Genomic DNA, 20734 nt, shown 5'->3' on the forward strand with positions numbered 1-20734 from the left:
GAAAAGATAAGCTGTGGGTGGAACTTTCCTCCTTCTCCAGTGCTTATCTGTGTGTGCAAGGCCTTCTTCTACAGCAGGTCAATCATTGTTGTAGCTTGCAGGGATCACAACTGAGTAAGACTGGCGATTACTTTCCTCCTCCAGAAATGTCCATAGATCTTTCTAGTACTATGAAAGCTAACTAGTAGGGACAAATCTTCCAGGCCAGTACTTGCTGCTTTCCATTATATGGTAGCTCCACTTAAATTACTCTTACATATGTATATGTGCACAGTTTTAGAAGGCTTCTGCAGTAGTAGGCTTTCATATGACTTTTAAAAAAGTCTTTACTCCTAGTCACTCATTCCTCCTATTTCTTCCTCTATCCTGCACTCCCAGTCCCACGCCACTTAATCCTTCTTGCTCCATGACCCATTTCCTCTTTATACCACCTGTGTTTTTATTTTTGTATTGTTGTTGTTGTTGCTTTACTAGCTATTGGGAATATAACTGCAATGAAGAGATGGGCAAATATTTCTATAGTAGAATATACAATCAGTTGTGACTATGTCTCAAAATCACATATTTTGGATCATGTAGGAGATCTAGTTGTAGCTTTTATATTTTACTTTACTATAAAAAAATTTAGCAATAAAAATATCAAACATCAAAATTAACCAGATTCAAGGACTATACAATTTAATGAACTTACATACAGTTAGAACTGGTATTAAAAATGAAAGCTGTGGCCGGGCGGTGGTGGCGCACGCCTTTAATCCCAGCACTCGGGAGGCAGAGCCAGGCGGATCTCTGTGAGTTCAAGGCCAGCCTGGACTACCAAGTGAGTTCCAGGAAAGGCGCAAAGCTACACAGAGAAACCCTGTCTCGAAAAACCAAAAAAAAAAAAAAAAAAAAAAAAAAAAAAAAAAAATGAAAGCTGTGTTGTTCCACATTCAACTTACACATTTATCTACCACCAAAACCAAAACATGACAGAATAAGCCAAACATTTAGCTTTATATTATAGAAGCCTGTCTAATAAGGCTTCTATATTATAAACCCTATTTTGTAATTCTCCCTATCTATGTACAGAGAAAATGCTTTCCTATGTTACAATCATAGTAACACACACACACACACACAGACACACACAATCATTTATATTTAGCTTTATATTATAAACCCAGGATAATGTCCAGATTTTTAAGGAATCTCCACAGTGATTTCCATAGTGGCTGCACTCCAAGCACCAGTGAATAAGTCTTTCCCTTTTTCCACATCTGTGCCAGCTTTTGTTTGATTTTTTTTGTTGTTGTTTACTGATTTTTTTGTTTTGATCTTAGCCATTTTGAGTGAGTAAAATGAAATCTCAAAGCAGTTTTAATGTATATTTACCTGATGGTGAAGGAGGATTTTAAAAATTAAATATTTCTTAGCCATTTGTATTTCTTTTTGAGAATTATGTTTAGTTCTATGCCCTAATTCTATTCCCTAATTTTTAATTGGGTTGTTTGTTAATAATTAACAATAATTCACATATTTCAGGTGTATGTTAGTAATCTGTTTCTCTCCAGTAAAAGAATCACTACTCAATCATCTGACCATTTCTAGTTGGATTATTTATTATTAAGATATAAGACTTTGTTTTGTCTACTAACAATTTTTCCTAAGAGATAGTGCTTTAAAATATATTTTCCAATCTGGGTGTTATCTTCTCAAATTATAGTGTCTTTTAAAACACAATTTCTTTTAAATTTTCATCTAGTCTTATTTACTTTTTTCTATTATAGTTTCTGGTTCTTGCATCTTTATTCAAGAAACCATCACCAATGCCATGCTCACAAAGATCTAGTCTTACATTTTTGTCCAATGTTGTTACTTTGACCTCTCACATTTAGTGATAGGGCCTATTTTTTTAATTAATTTTTGTATATGGTGTGAGAGAGAAATAATTGCATATTAATGTTTTCATATGTTTTAACCTAATTGTCAATTTGTTAAAAATTCCTTCTGTACTGAATTATTTTTAAATATTTAAAATTATTTAATTATGAATGCATTTACTTTTTCCTGATTGCCAACTTTTTTCAATATATCTGTTTAATCTATGTTATGACAGTTCTGAAACATCGTAGTAAGTTTTCAAGTGACAAAACTCAAAATCTGCCATTTTGACCAGGTGTGATGACATGCCCTTAATCCCAGAGGCAGAGGCAGGTGGATCTCTTAAATTGGAATGCCAGCCTCATCTACATAGTGAGTTCCAGGCTAGCAAGGGCTACATAATAAGGCCCTGTCTCAGAAAAGAATTCAATTTTATTTGTCTTGTTCAAGTTTCCTCTGATTATTCCATGTCCTTTCTATACTTGTAGGGACTTATGATCATTACATGCCAGGGGGAAAAAAGCCTGAGAGTTTTATAAGGATTACGCTGAACTTGTGCATCAATTGAGGAAGCATTGCTGTTTTCACAGAATTAAATCTTTTGATTCTTGGACATGGGATGTCCTTGCATGTTCTTTTATTTATGTAAACTTTATTTTTCAACCATGCTTATACCTGCAAGTGAAATAATTTTTATTTCTTTCACTTAATTTGTCCCTGTGTTTTGTTATTTTTTGCAATATTGCAGATATGTTTTTATGATTGCTTAGTTTTTCCATTGATCTTAGGTCCCACTTTCTGGAAAACCTTGAATTAATTCCAATAATTCTTTCTCAGAGATATTTTAATTTTGCATAAAAAAGATCAATTCATTTGAATGTAAAGGTGGTTTTATTCTTTACTGACTGTCCAATAAGATGACTTTTTCTTTCATTTTCTTGCCTGGCTGCCATAAATTGATCCTCTATTATAATGTAAAATAAGTGTGCATAGTGAACAGGATACGTTGTTTAGTACTTGTGGGAAGTCTTTTAGCCATTGACATTAAGTATATTGATTATATTGATTGTGTGTGTCTGTGTGTGTGTGTGTGTGTTACTATGATTGTAACATAGGAAAGCATTTTCTCTGTACATAGATAGGGAGAATTACAAATTAGGCTTGAAAAATTCTTAGAAAAATCCATTAAAACCATCGGATCTCTCTTTGGTTGTTCATGGAATGGGTATGAATGTACTCTCCTAATGTAGATCAGGAATAGTGATAGGTGCATCTTATATTTATCTACTTCCAAGTATTATAATTTTGAACTTCTGATGACCAGACTGATAAGGTATAGGAGTAGCCCTTGAACTTGGAGATACATGACTGAAGGAGCTTGAACTCGGTTTCTCACCTCATTATGTGATAAGACATGAATTACCTATGGTGACTTTTCTTTCCTCTCCTACAGAGAATTCCCAGAGGAAATGATAGCCCGAAACCACTCCACAGTAACTGAGTTCATCCTTGCTGGATTAACAGACGCACCAGAACTGCAGCTGTCTCTCTTCTTCCTCTTCCTCGGAATCTATGCAGTGACGATGGTGGGGAACCTGGGCATGATCACTCTGATCCTGCTCAGCTCCCACCTGCACACACCCATGTACTTCTTCCTCAGCAGTCTGTCCTTCATTGACCTCTGTCATTCCACTGTCATTACCCCCAAAATGCTGGTGAACTTTGTGACAGTGAAGAACATTATCTCCTACCCTGAATGTATGACTCAGCTCTATTTCTTCCTGGTTTTTGTGATAGCAGAGTGTCACATGTTGGCTGCAATGGCATATGACCGCTATGTTGCCATCTGTAACCCATTGCTTTACAATGCTATGATGTCCTATCAAATCTGTTCCTGGATGATATTTGGGGTGTATAGCATGGGTTTGATTGGTGCCACAGCTCACACAGTCTGCATGTTGAGAGTGCATTTCTGTAAGGCTGATGTAATAAACCATTACTTCTGTGACCTTTTCCCATTACTGGAGCTCTCGTGCTCCAGCACTTTTATCAATGAAGTAGTAGTTCTATGTTTTAGTGCTTTCAATATCCTTTTCCCCACACTAAGTATCCTGAGCTCTTATGTCTTCATCATTGCCAGCATCCTGCGCATCCGTTCCACTGAGGGCAGGTCCAAAGCCTTCAGCACCTGCAGCTCCCACATCTCAGCTGTTGCTGTCTTCTTTGGGTCTGCTGCATTTATGTACCTGCAGCCATCATCAGTCAGCTCCATGGACCAAGGGAAAGTGTCTTCCGTCTTTTATACTATTGTCGTTCCCATGGTTAACCCCATGATCTACAGCCTGAGAAATAAGGATGTCAAACTTGCCCTAAAGAAGTTGTATGAAAAAAGTTTTCCATGAAAAATATTTCTCTTTATCAAAATGTTGTGATGTTTTTGATCTCTTTTTAGGATATCTTCTCGATATCCTAAAGCCAGCTATTTCCTTTTTATTTTGTGTCCTATTTTAGATGACAGACCATTGCTACTTTCTTTCTGATTTCTCTGGGATTTAAATCCTGGCAACAACCTGTGTTAAGAAAATAAGCATATATGTATATATGCTTATATTTTAGCAATCTTCTGTAGTAGAAGTTTTTCAAATGATTTCGTTTAGAAAGTCTTTGGTGTTATCTCTCCCCATATTCCCTCCTTTACCCTGTCCTCCTATCTCCCAACCTATTTAAGCTGTTTGGTTCCATTGTTCTGCTTTCTTCCCTTATATCATCACCAAGTTCTGTCTTCCCTGCCTTAGAAGGATCCTCCTCCCGTCATACCTGCCTCTCCCTGGGAAACACTGCATAAGAGCAGGCGGGAGGAATGTAAGATGGTGGAGGTAAGGTGGTAGATGACTACAGTGTTGGCCAGACACAACAGGACAGCTGCACATATGAAGTCACAGCATTTGTGACATCATGTACAACATCTGCACAAGCTCGAGCAAGACAAATTCACAGCATGAAGGGAACAGGCGGTCATAAAGTCCCGCCACTGCCTCAGGAGCTCTTGGTAATTGATAGCTGCGGGGAGAAGGGAAGTTAGCTCTCTTTAAGGCTGTGATCCCTGGTATGTCTAACATGTTCCTGTGAATGGCCACACATCTAAAACCATATAGGCAGTACAAACGGGACTTGGTGTTTTGTTTTGTTTTTAATGAAGACAGAAAATTGGGTGAGTAAGGGAATGGGACAAAGATCTTGGGGAAGAGGAGGTAAGGAGATGAAGGTGATCAAAACACGTTGTTTAAAATTTCAAATAATTAGCCGGGCGGTGGTGGCGCACGCCTTTAATCCCAGCACTCGGGAGGCAGAGCCAGGCGGATCTCTGTGAGTTCGAGGCCAGCCTGGTCTCCAAAGCGAGTTCCAGGAAAGGCGCAATGCTACACAGAGAAACCCTGTCTCGAAAAACCAAAAAAAAAAAAAAAATTTTTCAAATAATTAATAAAAATACTTTAACAAAAGGAGCCAAACAAACAAGCCCAGACATCTTTAATTAACATAATATTTTGCCTGTCGCACCTCTTATACTGTGCCCAGAGTCATAACAATGGATTTTCCCATCATGAGCATTTGAACCTAATTATACCACATCTGAAACATCATGTGTCTGATCACAGGTGCAAAACATTGCAGACTTTGTGACCAGCTTAAATCCAGAACACAGGAATGTCAATGCCGTGTCAGTTTGTCTCATCCTGTGAAACCAAACCTTCAGAAGATGGAGACTTTTTCCTGGACTAACCATGTCTTATCTTCACAACTGATTTTCTCGCTTTACAAAGTTACCCAAATATATTTATCCACCATGTATGCATATTTTATGTGATACATATGTATGCTGATGTGAAACCTGTATAATATGAATGTTTCATTTTATTGCTTGGATCTGCTTGGAAGGTCTATGTATATAAAATTTCTTCCTATAGGCACAAAATAGCATCCAGATTTTTTTTTCATAGTCATGGATACTGGCTAGGATAAAACTATGCATTTTGTTATCAAGTATTTATTTACACATTGAAAATATAAACAGTATAAGAAAATACACGCTTGAACTATCCTTGATAATTCTGAGAACTGATAGGGAATAGAATATTTAAATATTAGAATTCTCCCACAAACAGGAGATACTAAATACCCTCAAGGAGAACTACTGCAAGGAGAGAAAAAAATGCATCAAGAATATAGGCAGAAGTTGGTCTATCATTCCCAGGCAATGCTTCTCAACTCAGGGACTACCTCTGTCTCTTTCAATTTATTTCTGGCTAATAGCTATGTGATTCAAATAAATGATGCATCTCGAGCCTCTGTTTGAGAACAGAACAAAAAGAGTTAATAAAATTCATGTCTAACCTGTCCCATACAGATTTAAAAGTACAATGCACTTTCACCCTCAACAAAGTAGGATTCCTGTGTTCTAAAACATATTCTTATAGCCAAAGATAAGATAGCTTCCATCTGTCACCGAAGAAGCTTCTCCTTGCAACAGACAAAGGCTGTTAGAAAACCACCACTGGTCACAACCCAGAGAACAATTACTCCTGTTCGTAAAGATGTGGACAGTTAAGGAAACTAATTGTATTGGGTATTGTGTGGAGTGTCACTGTAGACCAGGTAGTTATGTTTAACCATATGTTTTGAGTGAGGTTGTATGTTTGTTTTCTTTCTGTTAGAGAAAGGCTACAGAAGCAAGGTACAGTTCTCATGATATATCAAAAGGCATCACGCACAATCCACTCTTAAGGAATGAGAGATTGTGCTCTACTTATCTGAAAGGAGAGCTCCTAATTCATTTTCTTGGAATTCTTGCATACTATAAGTTTGTCTTTTAACTCCACTTATTTGTTTAATCACGTATTTAAATCACTGTGGACTCACAGACATTAATTTCTATTTTCATTTCTATTCTACTATAAACTGCTGCAATTATTTTTTGCTTAACTCATTTCAGTTATGGGAATTGAAAATCCTCTTCTGTTATGTCTATGTCCCTTTCATATACTCCCAGAAATTTAACTTTACATTGTTTTCTGGCACTAAAACTTTTCTAATTTTCTTTCCCAGAAATAAAAGTAACCATTTCTCCTATCAGTTCTGGATATATTTATTGAATAACAGTATTATAAACATGGTACACACATGGAAGCTGGGTGTGCTCATAGCTACTTTGATGCCATTAATTCTAATTCTCTGAACACACTAGTATAAACACAAGTAGTCATGTGTTTACACAAAGCCCTTATAGAGATACATATCTAATTACCTAACTACAATGTACCCATATGCATCTATTATAAGCCAAAAATCATTAATATAATGCATTCTACTCTAGATTAGTTCCAAATGGGTTAGTTTAGAAGTTTCCATTGCTTGTTTGTAACTTCCACATAAAATAAAAAGTAGTCACTATTGTCTATTCCCTATAACTTTATGGTTCCATTCCTCCTCTTTGCTTACAGTGGTCCTAGAATTTTCCACCTGTAAGTTTATGAAAAATCATTCTATCAACAATTATATTAAATTAATATTTATTTTATCTGTATTCCTGCAATCTCTACTCATTGCCAAAGTTTCTAAAGTCAACATGCTCATCTCCAACCACTTCCATAAAACTATGTATTGTCCTTGAAATAATAATGAAACATAAGAAAGAACTTTTGATAATAACTACAAGTCATTATTATTTCCCCAAACATTAATTCAACAAATAAAAAGCAGTGAAAACAGCCTCATATATTTTAGAGACTATTTTCAGATGGGATTTTGTCATTGAGGCACCCTACAACTATGTCATTAGACTTCAGTTTCTAGCCCCAAATGCAATGAATGATACTATTTCCAAACACAGAGTTATACCCAAAGGAGGCAAAGAGAAAGTATGAACCACATCATCACACAGAAAATCTTAATTGATTTTCCCCTGAGCGTCTCATCCCCAGTAGAAGGAAATCCTTGAGGAGTTTCCTTTTATAACCTTTTATGGTGCCTCTTATGTATCAAAAGTCTCTGTGAAAATGATATCATTTTGGTAAGTACCTTAGGAAGACACAATGGACTCATAACATTGGATTTATAATAGAAATGTATACTACTCAGAACATAGGATATATGTTCTGATCCCACAAATAAAAATGATCCAGATTTTATTTTGAATTACACCAATGACATGAAGAGGTGTTTGGTCTAGAACTCATATGTTACTTGAATGGAAGTCTCCAAGTAGAAAGGTGAGCAACCAACATTCATTTGTCCTAAAATTTTTCAATCTCAGAATGTTAGACAACCACCATGAACTCTACTTTTCAGACATTTTAGAAATTTTCAAATGTTAGTCAAAAATATCACTCATGTTTTTGGAACCAAGCTTTCTCCCAGGCATCTTTCATACTTGAATGAAATTTTGTTGTTACACAATGTATTTCTGTGGCTATAGCTCTTTCTTCTAAGATGATATACAAAAAAAAATTAAAATAAAAAAAAGCTCAGCAGCTCTTATTTTTATTATAAGTCATATAGACACTAGGGGTAAGTTATTTTCAAACAATTCTTCAGTTTTTACAAATAACTTCAGAGTACAAACCCTGTCATAAACAATAACACCTAGAGTAAACACAATTTACCAGCGTCTATTTATGAGGAGTTTCTACTACTTTCCCCATTTTTCATTATTTCTTCTAATAAATCATTTGAAAATTTTAGTATTTTCTGGTGTTGGTAAATCTAAAATAAAACTAATATAGTATAAACATACCTTATTTCTTCTTATTCTTCCAAACTGTATTTCTCTTGAAAATCCTTCAATGGGCCCATTTTAGATTACACACTGTGGCAGCTGTGCTCCTGCAGAACTGCTCAGTCATTATATGCATCCCATAGACCACATTTCTCTCTCTTATATATTATAGCATTTTATTGAGCATAGACTTTATGCCTATAAAATGTTTTCTGCATATTGTTATCAAATTTTTATCAGTCAACATTCACAGTCAAGCAGTATTTCTTGATCGTTATCATTATGGAAGTATTTATTATAATTTTCTGCAAATTTCATAATAAATAATACATGGTATGTAAATTTGCAATAGATATTTTTCATGACAATTAAAATATAAGGTCTTGGAAAATAACTAGTTAAGATTACTCGATCTCTGAGTAGTTTTACATATTCCCTAAGTTTTCATAGCTATAGATTATTGTTTTTTATTTTCATATATGAAGCATAATTGTCATTTGTACAAGATAAGTTCAACAGGCTTAGCAAAATCTATCAAAATAAGCTAGGGACCACTCAATATGGAAGAAGAACAAAGAAAAGTACATATTTTTAGATGCAGTGACTAAACACAGTTTTGTATGTTAACCTAAAAATTAATTATATAATCTATCAAATAATAATAACGAAATCAAAGATCTAGATGCACTTCACCAGGTTCACAATTTTTCTAGGCCATTGCTACATGCCTTTTAGTTCTGAAAACTTTGAGTGAAGGTGGAAGACACTATGTTAAGTGAAATAAGCCAATCAGAAAAGAAAAGATTACTAAGTGGCTCTATTGATATAAGGTAACTATATTGGTCAGACACATAGAAATATATAATATGATAATGATTGTCAAAGAACAGAAACTGAGAGAGAAGAGGTACACTTATTCAGTGGGTATAAACCCTTAGTAATAATAGATGAATTAAGCTATAAAATGCAGTATATAGTATAGTACCTATATTTAACACAGTATTATGTACTCAAAGCTTAAGGAAAAAAATTGTCCTTACATTTTGATCTTTTGCTTATAACATATTCATCTCTAAAATTAATAAAAAGGAGGCTAAGATATATATGTATACATACATACATGAAAGGAAAAAGAGGCCACGAATTTGAAAGAGAAAAAAGAGGATTTAATGTGAGGAATAAGAAGGAGGAAATAATGTAAGTATATTATAATCTCAATAAATAAAAGAAATAATTTAAAAATAAATAAATACACTGAGTTAAAAAAAACAATGCTGAAACAACTGATACAGAAGGTCTCTTTTAGTTCATTGGGTCATACCTCAAAAACATGATTGCCTGGATTTCCTCAGTGTCTGTTGTTATGTCCCCTTTGAGTTTCTGATTTTGTTGATTTGGATATTCTCTCTCTGCCATTTAGTAAGTTTGGATAAGGGCTTGTCTATCTTGCTGATTTTCTCAAAGCACCAACTTTTTGTTTCCTTGATTCTTTGTATTGTTCTTTTTGTTTTTATTTTATTGATTTTAGCCCTCAGGTTGGTTATTTCCTGCCTTCTACTCCTCTTGTGTGTGTTTGCTTCTTTTAGTTCCAGATTTTTCAAATGTGTTGTTGTCACTAGTATGAGATCCTTCCAAATTCTTTATGAAGGCACTTAGCGCTATGAACTTTACTATTAGGATTGCTTTCATTGTGTTCTGTAAGTTTGGGTATGTTGTACATTTATTTTCATTGAATTCTGGGAAGTCTTTAATTCTTTTATTTCTTCATTGACCCAGTGATGATTTAGTAGAGTTGTTCCATTTCCATGAGTTTGTAGACTTTCTGCAGTTTCTGTTGTTATTGAAATCCAGCTTTAACCCATGGTGGAAATTATCAACACTTGAATTTTGGGAGACACAGAAAAACTATATCAATATTGAAGCTTATTATCTTTTCTTTTACTTCTTTTACTTTTTGAGGTCATACTATAATTATAACAATTTATAATTTTTATAATTACATAGCTCTATAATTATAATTCATTTGTGTATTATAATTATATTTTTATGATTATAACACATATTTCATAGGTTTTTTTTCTTATTTTGCAATACAATTCAGTTCTACATATCAGTCACGGATTCCCTTGTTCTCCCCCCTCCTGCCCCCTCACTTTCTCCCCACCCCACCCCCCATTCCCACCTCCTCCAGGGCAAAGTCTCCCCCTAGGACTGAGATCAACCTGGTAGACTCAGTCCAGGCAGGTCCAGTCCCCTCCTCCCAGGCAGAGCCAAGCGATCCTGCATAGGCCCAGGTTTCAAACAGCCAACTCATGCAATGAGCACAGGACCTGGTCCCACTGCCTGGATGCCTCCCAAACAGATCAAGCCAATCAACTGTCTCACCCATTCAGAGGGCCTGATCCATTTGGGGACCCCTCAGCCATTGGTTCATAGTTCATGTGTTTCCATTCGTTTGGCTATTTGTCCCTGTGCTTTATCCAACCTTGGTCTCAACAATTCTCTCTCATATAAACCCTCCTCTTTCTCGCTAATTGGACTCCCAGAGCTCCACCCAGGGCCTAGCCATTGATCTCTGCATCCAGATCCCTCAGTCATTGGATGGGGTTTCTAGCATGACAATTAGGGTGTTTGGCCATCCCATCACCAGAGTAGGTCAGTTCAGGCTGTCTCTCAACCATTGCCAGCAGTCTGTTGTGGGGGTATCCTTGTGGATTTCTGTGGGCCTCTCTAGCACTTTGCTTCTTCCTATTCTCATGTGGTCTTCATTTGCCATGGTCTCCTATTCCTTGTTCTCCCTCTCTGTTGTTGATCCAGCTGGGATCTCCCACTCCCCCAAGCTCTCTTTCCCTCCACCCTTACCCTTCATTACTCCCACTCATGTCCAGGCTGTCCATGTAGATCTCTTCCATTTCTCCATCATTGGGCAATCCCCGTGTCTTTCTTGGGGTCCTGTTTTCCAGGTAGTCTCCCTGGTGATGTAACAGTCCAGTCATCCTTGTTCCACATCTAGTATCCTCCTATGAGTGAGTACATAGTGTGTTTGTTTTTCTGAGTCTGGGTTACCTCACTCAGGATGATTTTTTTTAGATCCATCCATTTGCCTGCAAACCTCATGATATCATTGTTTTTCTCTGCTGAGTAGTATTCCATTGTGTATATGTACCACATTTTATTTATCCATTCTTCAGCTGAAGGGCATCTAGGTTGTTTCTATGTTCTGGCTATTACAAACAATGCTGATATGAACATAACTGAACAAGTGCTCTTGGTATGATTGAGCATTCCTTGGGTATATGCCCAAGAGAGGTATAGCTGGATTTTGTGGGAGATTGATTCCCAATTTTCTTAGAAAGCACCATATTGATTTCCAAAGTGGTTGTACAAGCTTGCATTCCCACCAGCAGTGGAAGAGAGTTCCCCTAGCTCCACATCCTCTCCAGCATAAGGTGTCTTCAGTGTTTTTGATCTTAGCCATTCTGACAGGCGTAAGGTAGTATCTCAGAGTTGTTTTGATTTGCATTTCCCTGATGATTAGGGATGTTGAGCAATTCCTTAAATGTCTTTCAGCCATTTGAGTTTCCTCTGTTGAGAATTCTCTGTTTAGTTCTATAGCCCATTTCTTAATTAGACAACTATATCAATATTGAAGCTTATTATCTTTTCTTTTACTTCTTTTACTTTTTGAGGTTATACTATATCAATTTATAATTTTTATAATTACATAGCTCTATAATTATAATATATTTATATATTATAATTATATTTTATGATTATAACACATATTTCATAGTTATGTATTTTATAATTATAATGATTTTGTGTTATAATTATATCATTTATAATAATATCACTTTAATATAACTATATCATCATACCGATCAGTGTATTCTTCCCTGAGGAAAACAAGTTCTCCCAAGCTCAGCGTTCCTTAGTTGCCCATAGTAATTCTTTACATACTATCAAAGCCTCCTCATCTTTCCTCCATTGACATTAGCATGTCTACTGCTTCCCTTGTTCAGCTCACATTTAGGCAGTCATCCTTCTCTTTAAGAGAGATAAAACTATGGAAGCAAAATAAGACCAAAATGCTTTCACCCCCAAAACTAAGGCCTAAGACTTCTCCTTTTAGCTACAGGGTATAAGTTACTGGAACAGGCCAGAAGTTACTGAAACCAGTCAGTCCAGATTCCAGAAACCAGGAAGTGTAAAAGTCCAGAGTCACAAGGTAGTCACGAGGTAATGACAGCCTGACTATGGAATGTCCTCTCCCTGGTTCCCTAGGTAACTGTTTGACCATAGAATATCCCAACCATAGTTTCCATAGTGACTGTGTAATCACCAGATGCCCCCATCTGGGGGCAGCCAATGAGAAATGGTGATGGGCAACTACCTCCTTAGAAGGAAAATTGAATCGTGATTTCTGGAATTCCTAGACACAAGCCAATCAGAATTGTACCCATACTAGCACCCCTAAATGATGTAACCTTGTGATTTTTCCCTTTAAAAACTGAGCTTGCAGATAGGTGGGCACTTCCTCCAGCCTCCACTGTGTTGGATCAGTTGGACGAAGTCCCTGCCTAGCCTTGTATTGCTTTTGGATATCCCGAAATTAAACTTTGCTTTTGCATTCTGTTACGCTTGTCCTTGGTGGTCTCTCTAAGGGTCATGATCTAGGCACAACAAAACTAGGAGACTTGCTAAAAGAAACAGATTTCATACAAACTAGTATACTGTCACTTCTGAGTTTGATTTTAAGTTAACAAAATCAACCTCTAGAAAGTCTTAAGATTTTATAGAAAAGCATAGAATTGATCCACAGTCAGGATGGTTTCTCCCATTAGGAGAGACCAGCAGGAGAGGTAGAAGAAACAAGTGTGGAGTAGGAAGACCTCCACCTAGCATTGGCTGTTAGCGTTGGCTGCTACTCCAGACACTTTTATACAATTTTTTTCTGTCAGTGTGTTATTAATTCAGATAGCGGTGTCTCAAGTGTTAAAATTCCTTGGGTTGGTGATAACTCTATGGTTTACATTTTTTTCATTTTTCTTTATTAAGAACTTTTCTACTCACTCTACATTTTGAAGGATTCTCAAACCGTTTTCTGAAACTTCTGTGCCATTTTATAAACTCATCAGTAATATGAGGTTGTGACTCCTCCCATCCTTGTAAGCACTTACCATTTCATCTCAACCACTCCAACCAATGTGAAATTTTGTCTCTCTCTGGTTTTTATTAAAATGACCTTAATGTTAATCGTGGTACACATATTTTCGCTGTTTATTGGGAATTTGTCTATCTCCACTAGAAGGATCATTATTCAGATCATCTGGCTGTGTATAACTGGATTATTTGTTCCCTTAGCCATTCAGATATAAAAAATTTCTTTACATCTATCAGTAGTTCTCCCTAAGATACATTACATGAGATGTGTTTCCCATTGAGTGTGCTATTTTTCATCTATCTATGATGTCCTTTAAGGCACCAACTATTTTTATTTTTAATTATGTTCAATTTATTTATTTGTTTGTTTGTTTGTTTGTTTGTTTCTGTAGCCTCTGATTGTAACATCCTATCCAAGAAACTATCACCAATTTCATGGGTATAAAGTTCTAGTATTGCAGTTTTTATCAAATGTTACTATTTTTAGATAAAATATTTATATATAACATCCATTTTTCATTAATTCTTTCATAGTATGAAGAGTTGCATATTAATTATTTAACATGTAACTTCATCTAATTGCCCATGTATTGGAAATCCATTGTTCCTACACTGAGTTATTATTAAACACATAACTTTAATAATTTGTAGATGTATTTTTTTAACAGATTGCCAATTTCCTTATATCTCATGGCACATCTGTATTATGAGCATATTATAAGGTTGTAGTATATTTTTAGTTGGGGAAACTTGAAAATTCCAATTTTATTCTTTTCCTTCAGGTTTGTTCTGATCATTCCCAGATCAGGCCCTTATATTTTGTGGAGAATTTATGATCAGCATGTCATTATTGTAATCCATGAAGATGGGGTGTCTTTTCATGTATGAAATGGTTTATCCTTATGACAATGTTGATAATTTCAAGTGCAATACCTTATATGTCTTTATTTTATTCCTAAATGTTTTAACGTTTTCCATGATATTTTAAATGGATTTTTATGATTGCTGCATTTCTTGATGATCTTGGGCCCCACTTCCATGATAAACTTTTAAATAAATAACAGTGCTTCCTTATAGATTTCTTGGAATTTTGTGTATACAAAATTAATTCATATACATGCAAAGGTAGTTTTATTATTTACTTTCCAATTCAGATGCCTTTTGATTTTGTGTTCTTATCTGATTGCCCTAACTTTAACTTCTACTATAATGTTGGTTAAAGAAAGAGAATATGGAGTACCCAGGGGTCCCGGGTGCTATGTCCAGTGTGGGATATCTGAGGGAAAAAAAAATCTATGTACACTATGTTCTTGTGTCTGTTAACTTTATTCCTCCAAGACAAAATCCTATCAATACAGCTATAGCTCCATCAGGCATTTAGGGCAGAAATAACTCTAGATATACCAATCTCTATATCTGTCTACTTTATTTCTCTGGGAATTTCCATAGCTTCAGTTCCATCCAGTTCCCTAGCTCATAGTCCTGCTGACGACTAAATTCCTATGCTTCCAGCCTCATTTTTGTCCCCTGTATCCTCTTTCTCCATCTTTGATACTCTCTACTCCTGACACAGAAAACTCTACCCAAGATCTCCTTACCCTCTATGGGACCTGTCTTCCTCTCTTCTCTTTCGCCATGCCATTCTGTGCATTTCTACAGAAAATGCCAGCCCTTTCTTTCCCTGGGCATGTGGTTCTCTGTCTCCTAGGAATATTGTTCTATCTCTCACCTTGATATGTAAAAACCTCTTTTGTTCTCAGTTGCTCTGGAGAACCACTAGGCCTCAGGTCAGGAGGGTGATCTGAACTTCATTTGCACAAGAAACAAAGCTATGTGTCTCTGCCAGCTTGTCTTTGCTTATGTGACCTTATCCAGGTACTGGCTTCAACAGGGAAGTTACCTAGAAGTTCAGCAGGTCTGAAAATATTTGGCCATGCAAAAATTTCATAGTAGAGGATAGCTGGAATATTAAAGGCTGGATAGCACCAAATATTCATAATAAATGGCTTGTCTCTTGACAGGACCCTTGTCCGGTCAAGGTATAGATAGCTATAATACACAGCTGAATCTCTATAATATATTCTTGTAGCCTGCAAGAAGAGTCCAACTTATACTGTTCATTACTTTATGTAGAAAGCCTTTAGGTCACCACCATTAAGTAGAGGATGGGTTGTATATGTGCCTGATGTTCTTTTGTCTGTGTAGATGCTGCTCTTATTGTAACACAGAAAAAATGTTTTTATCTTGATTGGGAGAACTACAAATGAGTCATGAAAAGTCCTTAGCAGACTCTGCTGAATGCATCAGATCTCTCCTTGGTTGTCTATGAACTGAGTACTACCATTTTTATGGCAAAAGTCACAAACAGGGACAGATGTATCTTCTATTTAATTACAAGTGCCATGTGTTGGGAAGTCTAAAGTCTTAGATGGCTAACATGTAAGAACAGCTGTCAGAAAATTGAAGATGCTAGGCAAAAGGAAAACTTAAATTCTCTTTCACACCTCGGCATGTAATAATATAATAGATATTTATCTCATTTTTCCCTTCTCTTTCTAAATAGAACTCCCAGAAGAAAATGTTACAAGGAAATCTTTCCAGAGTGACTGAGTTCATGCTTGCTGGGTTAACAGACAAACCAGAGCTCCAACTCCCTCTCTTCTTCTTCTTTCTAGGAATCTATGTAGTTACAGTGGTGGGCAATATGGGCATGATCACCCTGATAAAATTCAGTTCTCACCTGCACACACCCATGTACTTCTTCCTCAGCAGTTTGTCCTTCATTGACCTCTGCCATTCCACTGTCATTACCCCCAAAATGCTGGTGAACTTTGTGACAGTGAAGAACATCATCTCCTACCCTGAATGCATGACTCAGCTGTACTGCTTCCTTGTTTTTGGAATTGCAGAGTGTCATATGTTGGCTGCAATGGCATATGACCGCTATGTTGCCATCTGTAACCCCTTGCTTTATAATGTTATGATGTCCTATCAAGTCTGTTCCTGGATGGTATTTGGAGTGTACAGTATGGCTTTGATTGGGGCCACAACTCACACAGTCTGCATGTTAAGAGTGCATTTCTGTAAGGCTGATGTAATAAACCATTACTTCTGTGATCTTTTCCCACTTCTGGAGCTCTCTTGTTCTGACACTTTTATTAATGAAGTAGTAGTTCTGTGTTTCAGTGCTTTTAACATCTTTATTCCAACTCTGACTATACTGAGCTCTTACGTCTTCATCATTGCCAGCATCCTCCAGATTAAATCCACTGAGGGCAGGTCCAAAGCCTTCAGCACCTGCAGCTCACACGTATCAGCTGTTGCTGTCTTCTTTGGTTCCCTTGCATTCATGTACCTGCAGCCATCATCAGTCAGCTCCATGGACCAAGGGAAAGTGTCTTCTGTGTTTTATACGATTGTTGTGCCCATGATGAACCCATTGATCTATAGCCTGAGGAATAAGGATGTCAAAGTTGCTCTAAATAAGTTCCTTGAACGAAAATTTTTCTTATGAAAAGACTAATTTTTTCTTTACTAAAATTTGTGTTTGTAGGATTGGCAAACAATTCAAAGGCTTCTTTATGGCCACAGGTTGTGAAATTATTCTAACACTGTTTATTTTTAAGTTGCCAGGGGGAGAATCAGTTTTAGCCAATAAGACATACAAAGGACAACATCTCACTAGGAATGCAGAAAATCCATCTGCTCATCATAACATGTATCACATAAGCAATTTATCAAACATTTTAAAGACTTCTTGTTAATTATTATGTTTTATGTATGTAGAACAATGCTTCTTTTATGCAAGACATATTTATCTTATGGCAGAAAATAAATATATTTGGTCAACATCTTTAATCATTTCAAAAATCTGTGTAATTGGCCTTTTTAATTAGGTATCGTTTTTAATATTTCAGACATTGCAATCCTCAAAACAAATAATTTTGTCAAAAAATAAAATATGCAAATATGATGCCTAATTTTTGCTAAGTGCACAGAACTGTGTTAAAGGTGATGGAGTGATATTGTGAATTATAACATACTTCTACCTCCAAAAAAGGTTACAATGGATGAGACACACATCATTAAACAAGAATGTACACATTGTGCACAAAGCCTCCAAAGCAGAGTAGAAATAAGAATAAGAATTCTTATGTTGGTACATGTTTTTTAATATTTGTAAGCATGTCTGCAACACATAATTGAACATGGCAGATTCAGAAGTGCATTAATTTAATACTGCACAACATGAAATATTTATTCATCTCTGGAAAGGAAAACTTGAAAAAAAATGTTTCCTGACTGACAAGTAGCCCTGATATTTACAAAAGGAGTATCTATTTCCAAAAGAAGGCTGAATTATGGATAGAGTGTGGGAGGCCAGCTCCCACATTTTCCCATTTTTTCCAGGGTACTCTAGAGGCAAGGGATAAGGAATATTAAGTATAAAAGGAGTATGAAGAAGAAAGAGACAGAAACACAGAATAGGTTCAGGAGGGCCTGCATCAGTATCCATTGGCCCCTTCTGTCTCTTCTAAAAGGATTTTTATAGGAATGCCAAGAGGCAGAGCAAAAGACCTCTCCCTAGCATAGCCAAGTGCAGACCCTTCCAATCACCTAGTAACCACTCACATGGTCATGCCATCCTCCAATGCAGACCTGCTGGGTAAAACAAGCTCATATCTCACTAGGAAACCTCTGTGGGCCTCCACAACAGAGAAGATGTCCAAAAAAAGTCCCTTTTTTCCACTTATGCAACTGAATTTTCATTGCTTCTCTTTGAAACTGCACTCAAAAAACTAATTTCATTCTTCTGGAAGGTAACTGTCTATCAGGCCATCTCAGTAGCTCTAAGTGGTCTCCAAAAAATATATCAGGTTCCATATCACCTCCTCTTGCTCCTGGAGGTAGCAGCATCTTCAGAACTTTTCTTGTCTCCTCCTAAAGCATCTCCAAAGAAGGTGCTTCCTTATTATCTAGAGCTACTTCTGGGCCATAGGTGATGATTGTGTTGTTACTGATTCCTTCTGAGTGTTACTGAAATCTTAAAGAAATTGAAAAAGTTTCTTTAGGAATTGATGGGTGATGTTGCTCTGTGTGCTGTGAATGTGTTGCTCTGATTGGTTGATAAATAAAATGCTGATTGGCCAGTAGCCAGGCAGGAAGTATAGGCAGGATAAGCAGAGAAGGAGAATTCTGGGACAGGAAGGCTGAGACAGAAGATGCCAGCCCACAGTCCAGGGAGTAGCATGTAATGGCACACAGGTAAAGCCACAGAAGACGTTGCAACATATAGATTAACAGAAATGGGCTGAGTTTAAATGTAAGAGCTAGTTATTGGTAGACCTGAGCAAATGGCCAAGCAGTTTTAATTAATATAAGCTTCTGAGTGATTATTTTATAAGCAGCTGCAGGGTCCGTGGGGCTGGGCAGGACCAGAGAAAACATCAACTACAAATGGTGCCCAACATGGGGCACAAACTCATGACCCTGAGATTAAGAGTCTCATGCTCTACTGACTAAGCTAGCTGTGCAATTATAATTTTTAAAAAAATGCCCCAGAGGCTGGCATTTCCTGTCCCAGCCTTCCTCTCCTTCTCTGCTTATCCTGCCTATACTTCCTGCCTGGCTACCAGCCAATCAACATTTTATTTATCAACCAATCAGAGCAACACATTCACAGCAACACATTCACAGCATACAGAGCAACACATTTAGAGCATACAGAGCAACATCACCCATCAAGGAATGATTCCCACCCAGGATCATGCAGATGACCTTGGCTAAACTCAGTTGGTCACAAAATCAAACAAAATGGCATGATCGTAGAAAGGGAACTTGTAGGAAGTACAGGATGGGACTAATACGAGTTGAAGAGTGGGTAAGAAAGTACTATGGAAGATGTCTTCTAATGCAATAGTGGCACAACTGTTATGGGGATAATTAACTACTTTCTAACTGGATTTGAGGCTTATTTCACAAGAACAAATTCATGCCTTACAGCATAAACCCAGTTAAAACATACTGAGGAATTCTTAGACCTGAGGAGCAAACTGACTACTGCTTTAGCTAAACAGTCATGGCCCAAAACTGCTTTCTAAATGTTTGTGTTTATAGTAAAAGGCAAATGCTACTCCTAGTTTCAAGCAAAGAAACCTTTTTTTTTAATGGACAACATTGAAAACAGAGACACAAGACTGTTCAAGGTACTAATGCTAAGTAAGAGTTGAGCCTTCAGCCCTAAGCAACATGTTTACACCAACCCCTCTGAGGCAGAAGAAAAGGGGGGGATTAGTGTGAATGTAAGAGCCAGGAGAAAGGGAGAAGGGTACTGTGGATATCACTCTGTATGCTGTGAATGTATTGCTCTGATTTGGTTGACAAATAAAACACTGATTGGTCAGTAGCCAGGCAGGAAGTATAGCATAGGCAGGATAAGCAGAGAGGAGAATTCTGGGAACAGGAAGGCTGAGTCAGGAGTCACCAGCCAGACACAGAGGAAGCAAGATGTAAAGATACCGGTAAGCCACAAGCCATGTGGCAAGGTATAAATTTATAGATATGGGTTAATTTAAAATGTAAGATCTAGCTAACAAGAATCCTGAGCCATTAGATCAGACAGTTTTAATTAATGTAAGCCTCTGTGTGTTTATTTGGTTCTGAGTGGCTGCGGGCCCAAGCATGACTGGAGAAAACTCCAGCTATAGAAGGGCTACACAATAGCTTCTGGGCATGGCACAGACAATGATATCATGGTCTCACTGCCTAGACTGGACCTATCATCAGTCAATCAGGAATCAGAAACAAGGACAGAACAGGGAACATTGTACAGCCCTATCTTTCCTTACTGAAGTATTATATACTGATAGATAATAAGAGAGAACCAATCATTAAATTTAGTTATGTGCCCATTGAGGAGCCCAGCAGTCTCCAATG

At 36.8% G+C, this 20734-nt stretch overlaps 2 protein-coding genes across 2 annotated transcripts; both read left to right on the plus strand.

Moving 5' to 3' along the window:
• Positions 1–3332: 3332 nt before the first annotated feature.
• Positions 3333–4265, plus strand: LOC128103833 (olfactory receptor 150-like). Its single transcript, XM_052728481.1, has one exon. It carries the CDS (start codon positions 3333–3335, stop codon positions 4263–4265), a length of 933 nt encoding a protein of 310 aa, XP_052584441.1.
• Positions 4266–16373: 12108 nt separating this feature from the next.
• LOC128103841 (olfactory receptor 150-like) lies at positions 16374–17312 on the plus strand. Its single transcript, XM_052728488.1, has one exon. The coding sequence runs from the start codon at positions 16377–16379 to the stop codon at positions 17310–17312; it is 936 nt and encodes a 311-aa protein (XP_052584448.1). The 5' UTR covers positions 16374–16376.
• Positions 17313–20734: the final 3422 nt, after the last annotated feature.

The sequence above is a fragment of the Peromyscus californicus genome, unplaced genomic scaffold, assembly GCF_007827085.1.
Source record: "Peromyscus californicus insignis strain IS unplaced genomic scaffold, ASM782708v3 Scaffold_11__1_contigs__length_118956290, whole genome shotgun sequence".
NCBI classification, from domain to species: domain Eukaryota; kingdom Metazoa; phylum Chordata; class Mammalia; order Rodentia; family Cricetidae; genus Peromyscus; species Peromyscus californicus.

Coding starts and splice junctions, on each gene's coding strand:
- LOC128103833 (XM_052728481.1), top strand. CDS start 3,333: ATGATAGCCCGAAACCACTCCACAGTAACTGAGTTCATCCTTGCTGGA.
- LOC128103841 (XM_052728488.1), top strand. CDS start 16,377: ATGTTACAAGGAAATCTTTCCAGAGTGACTGAGTTCATGCTTGCTGGG.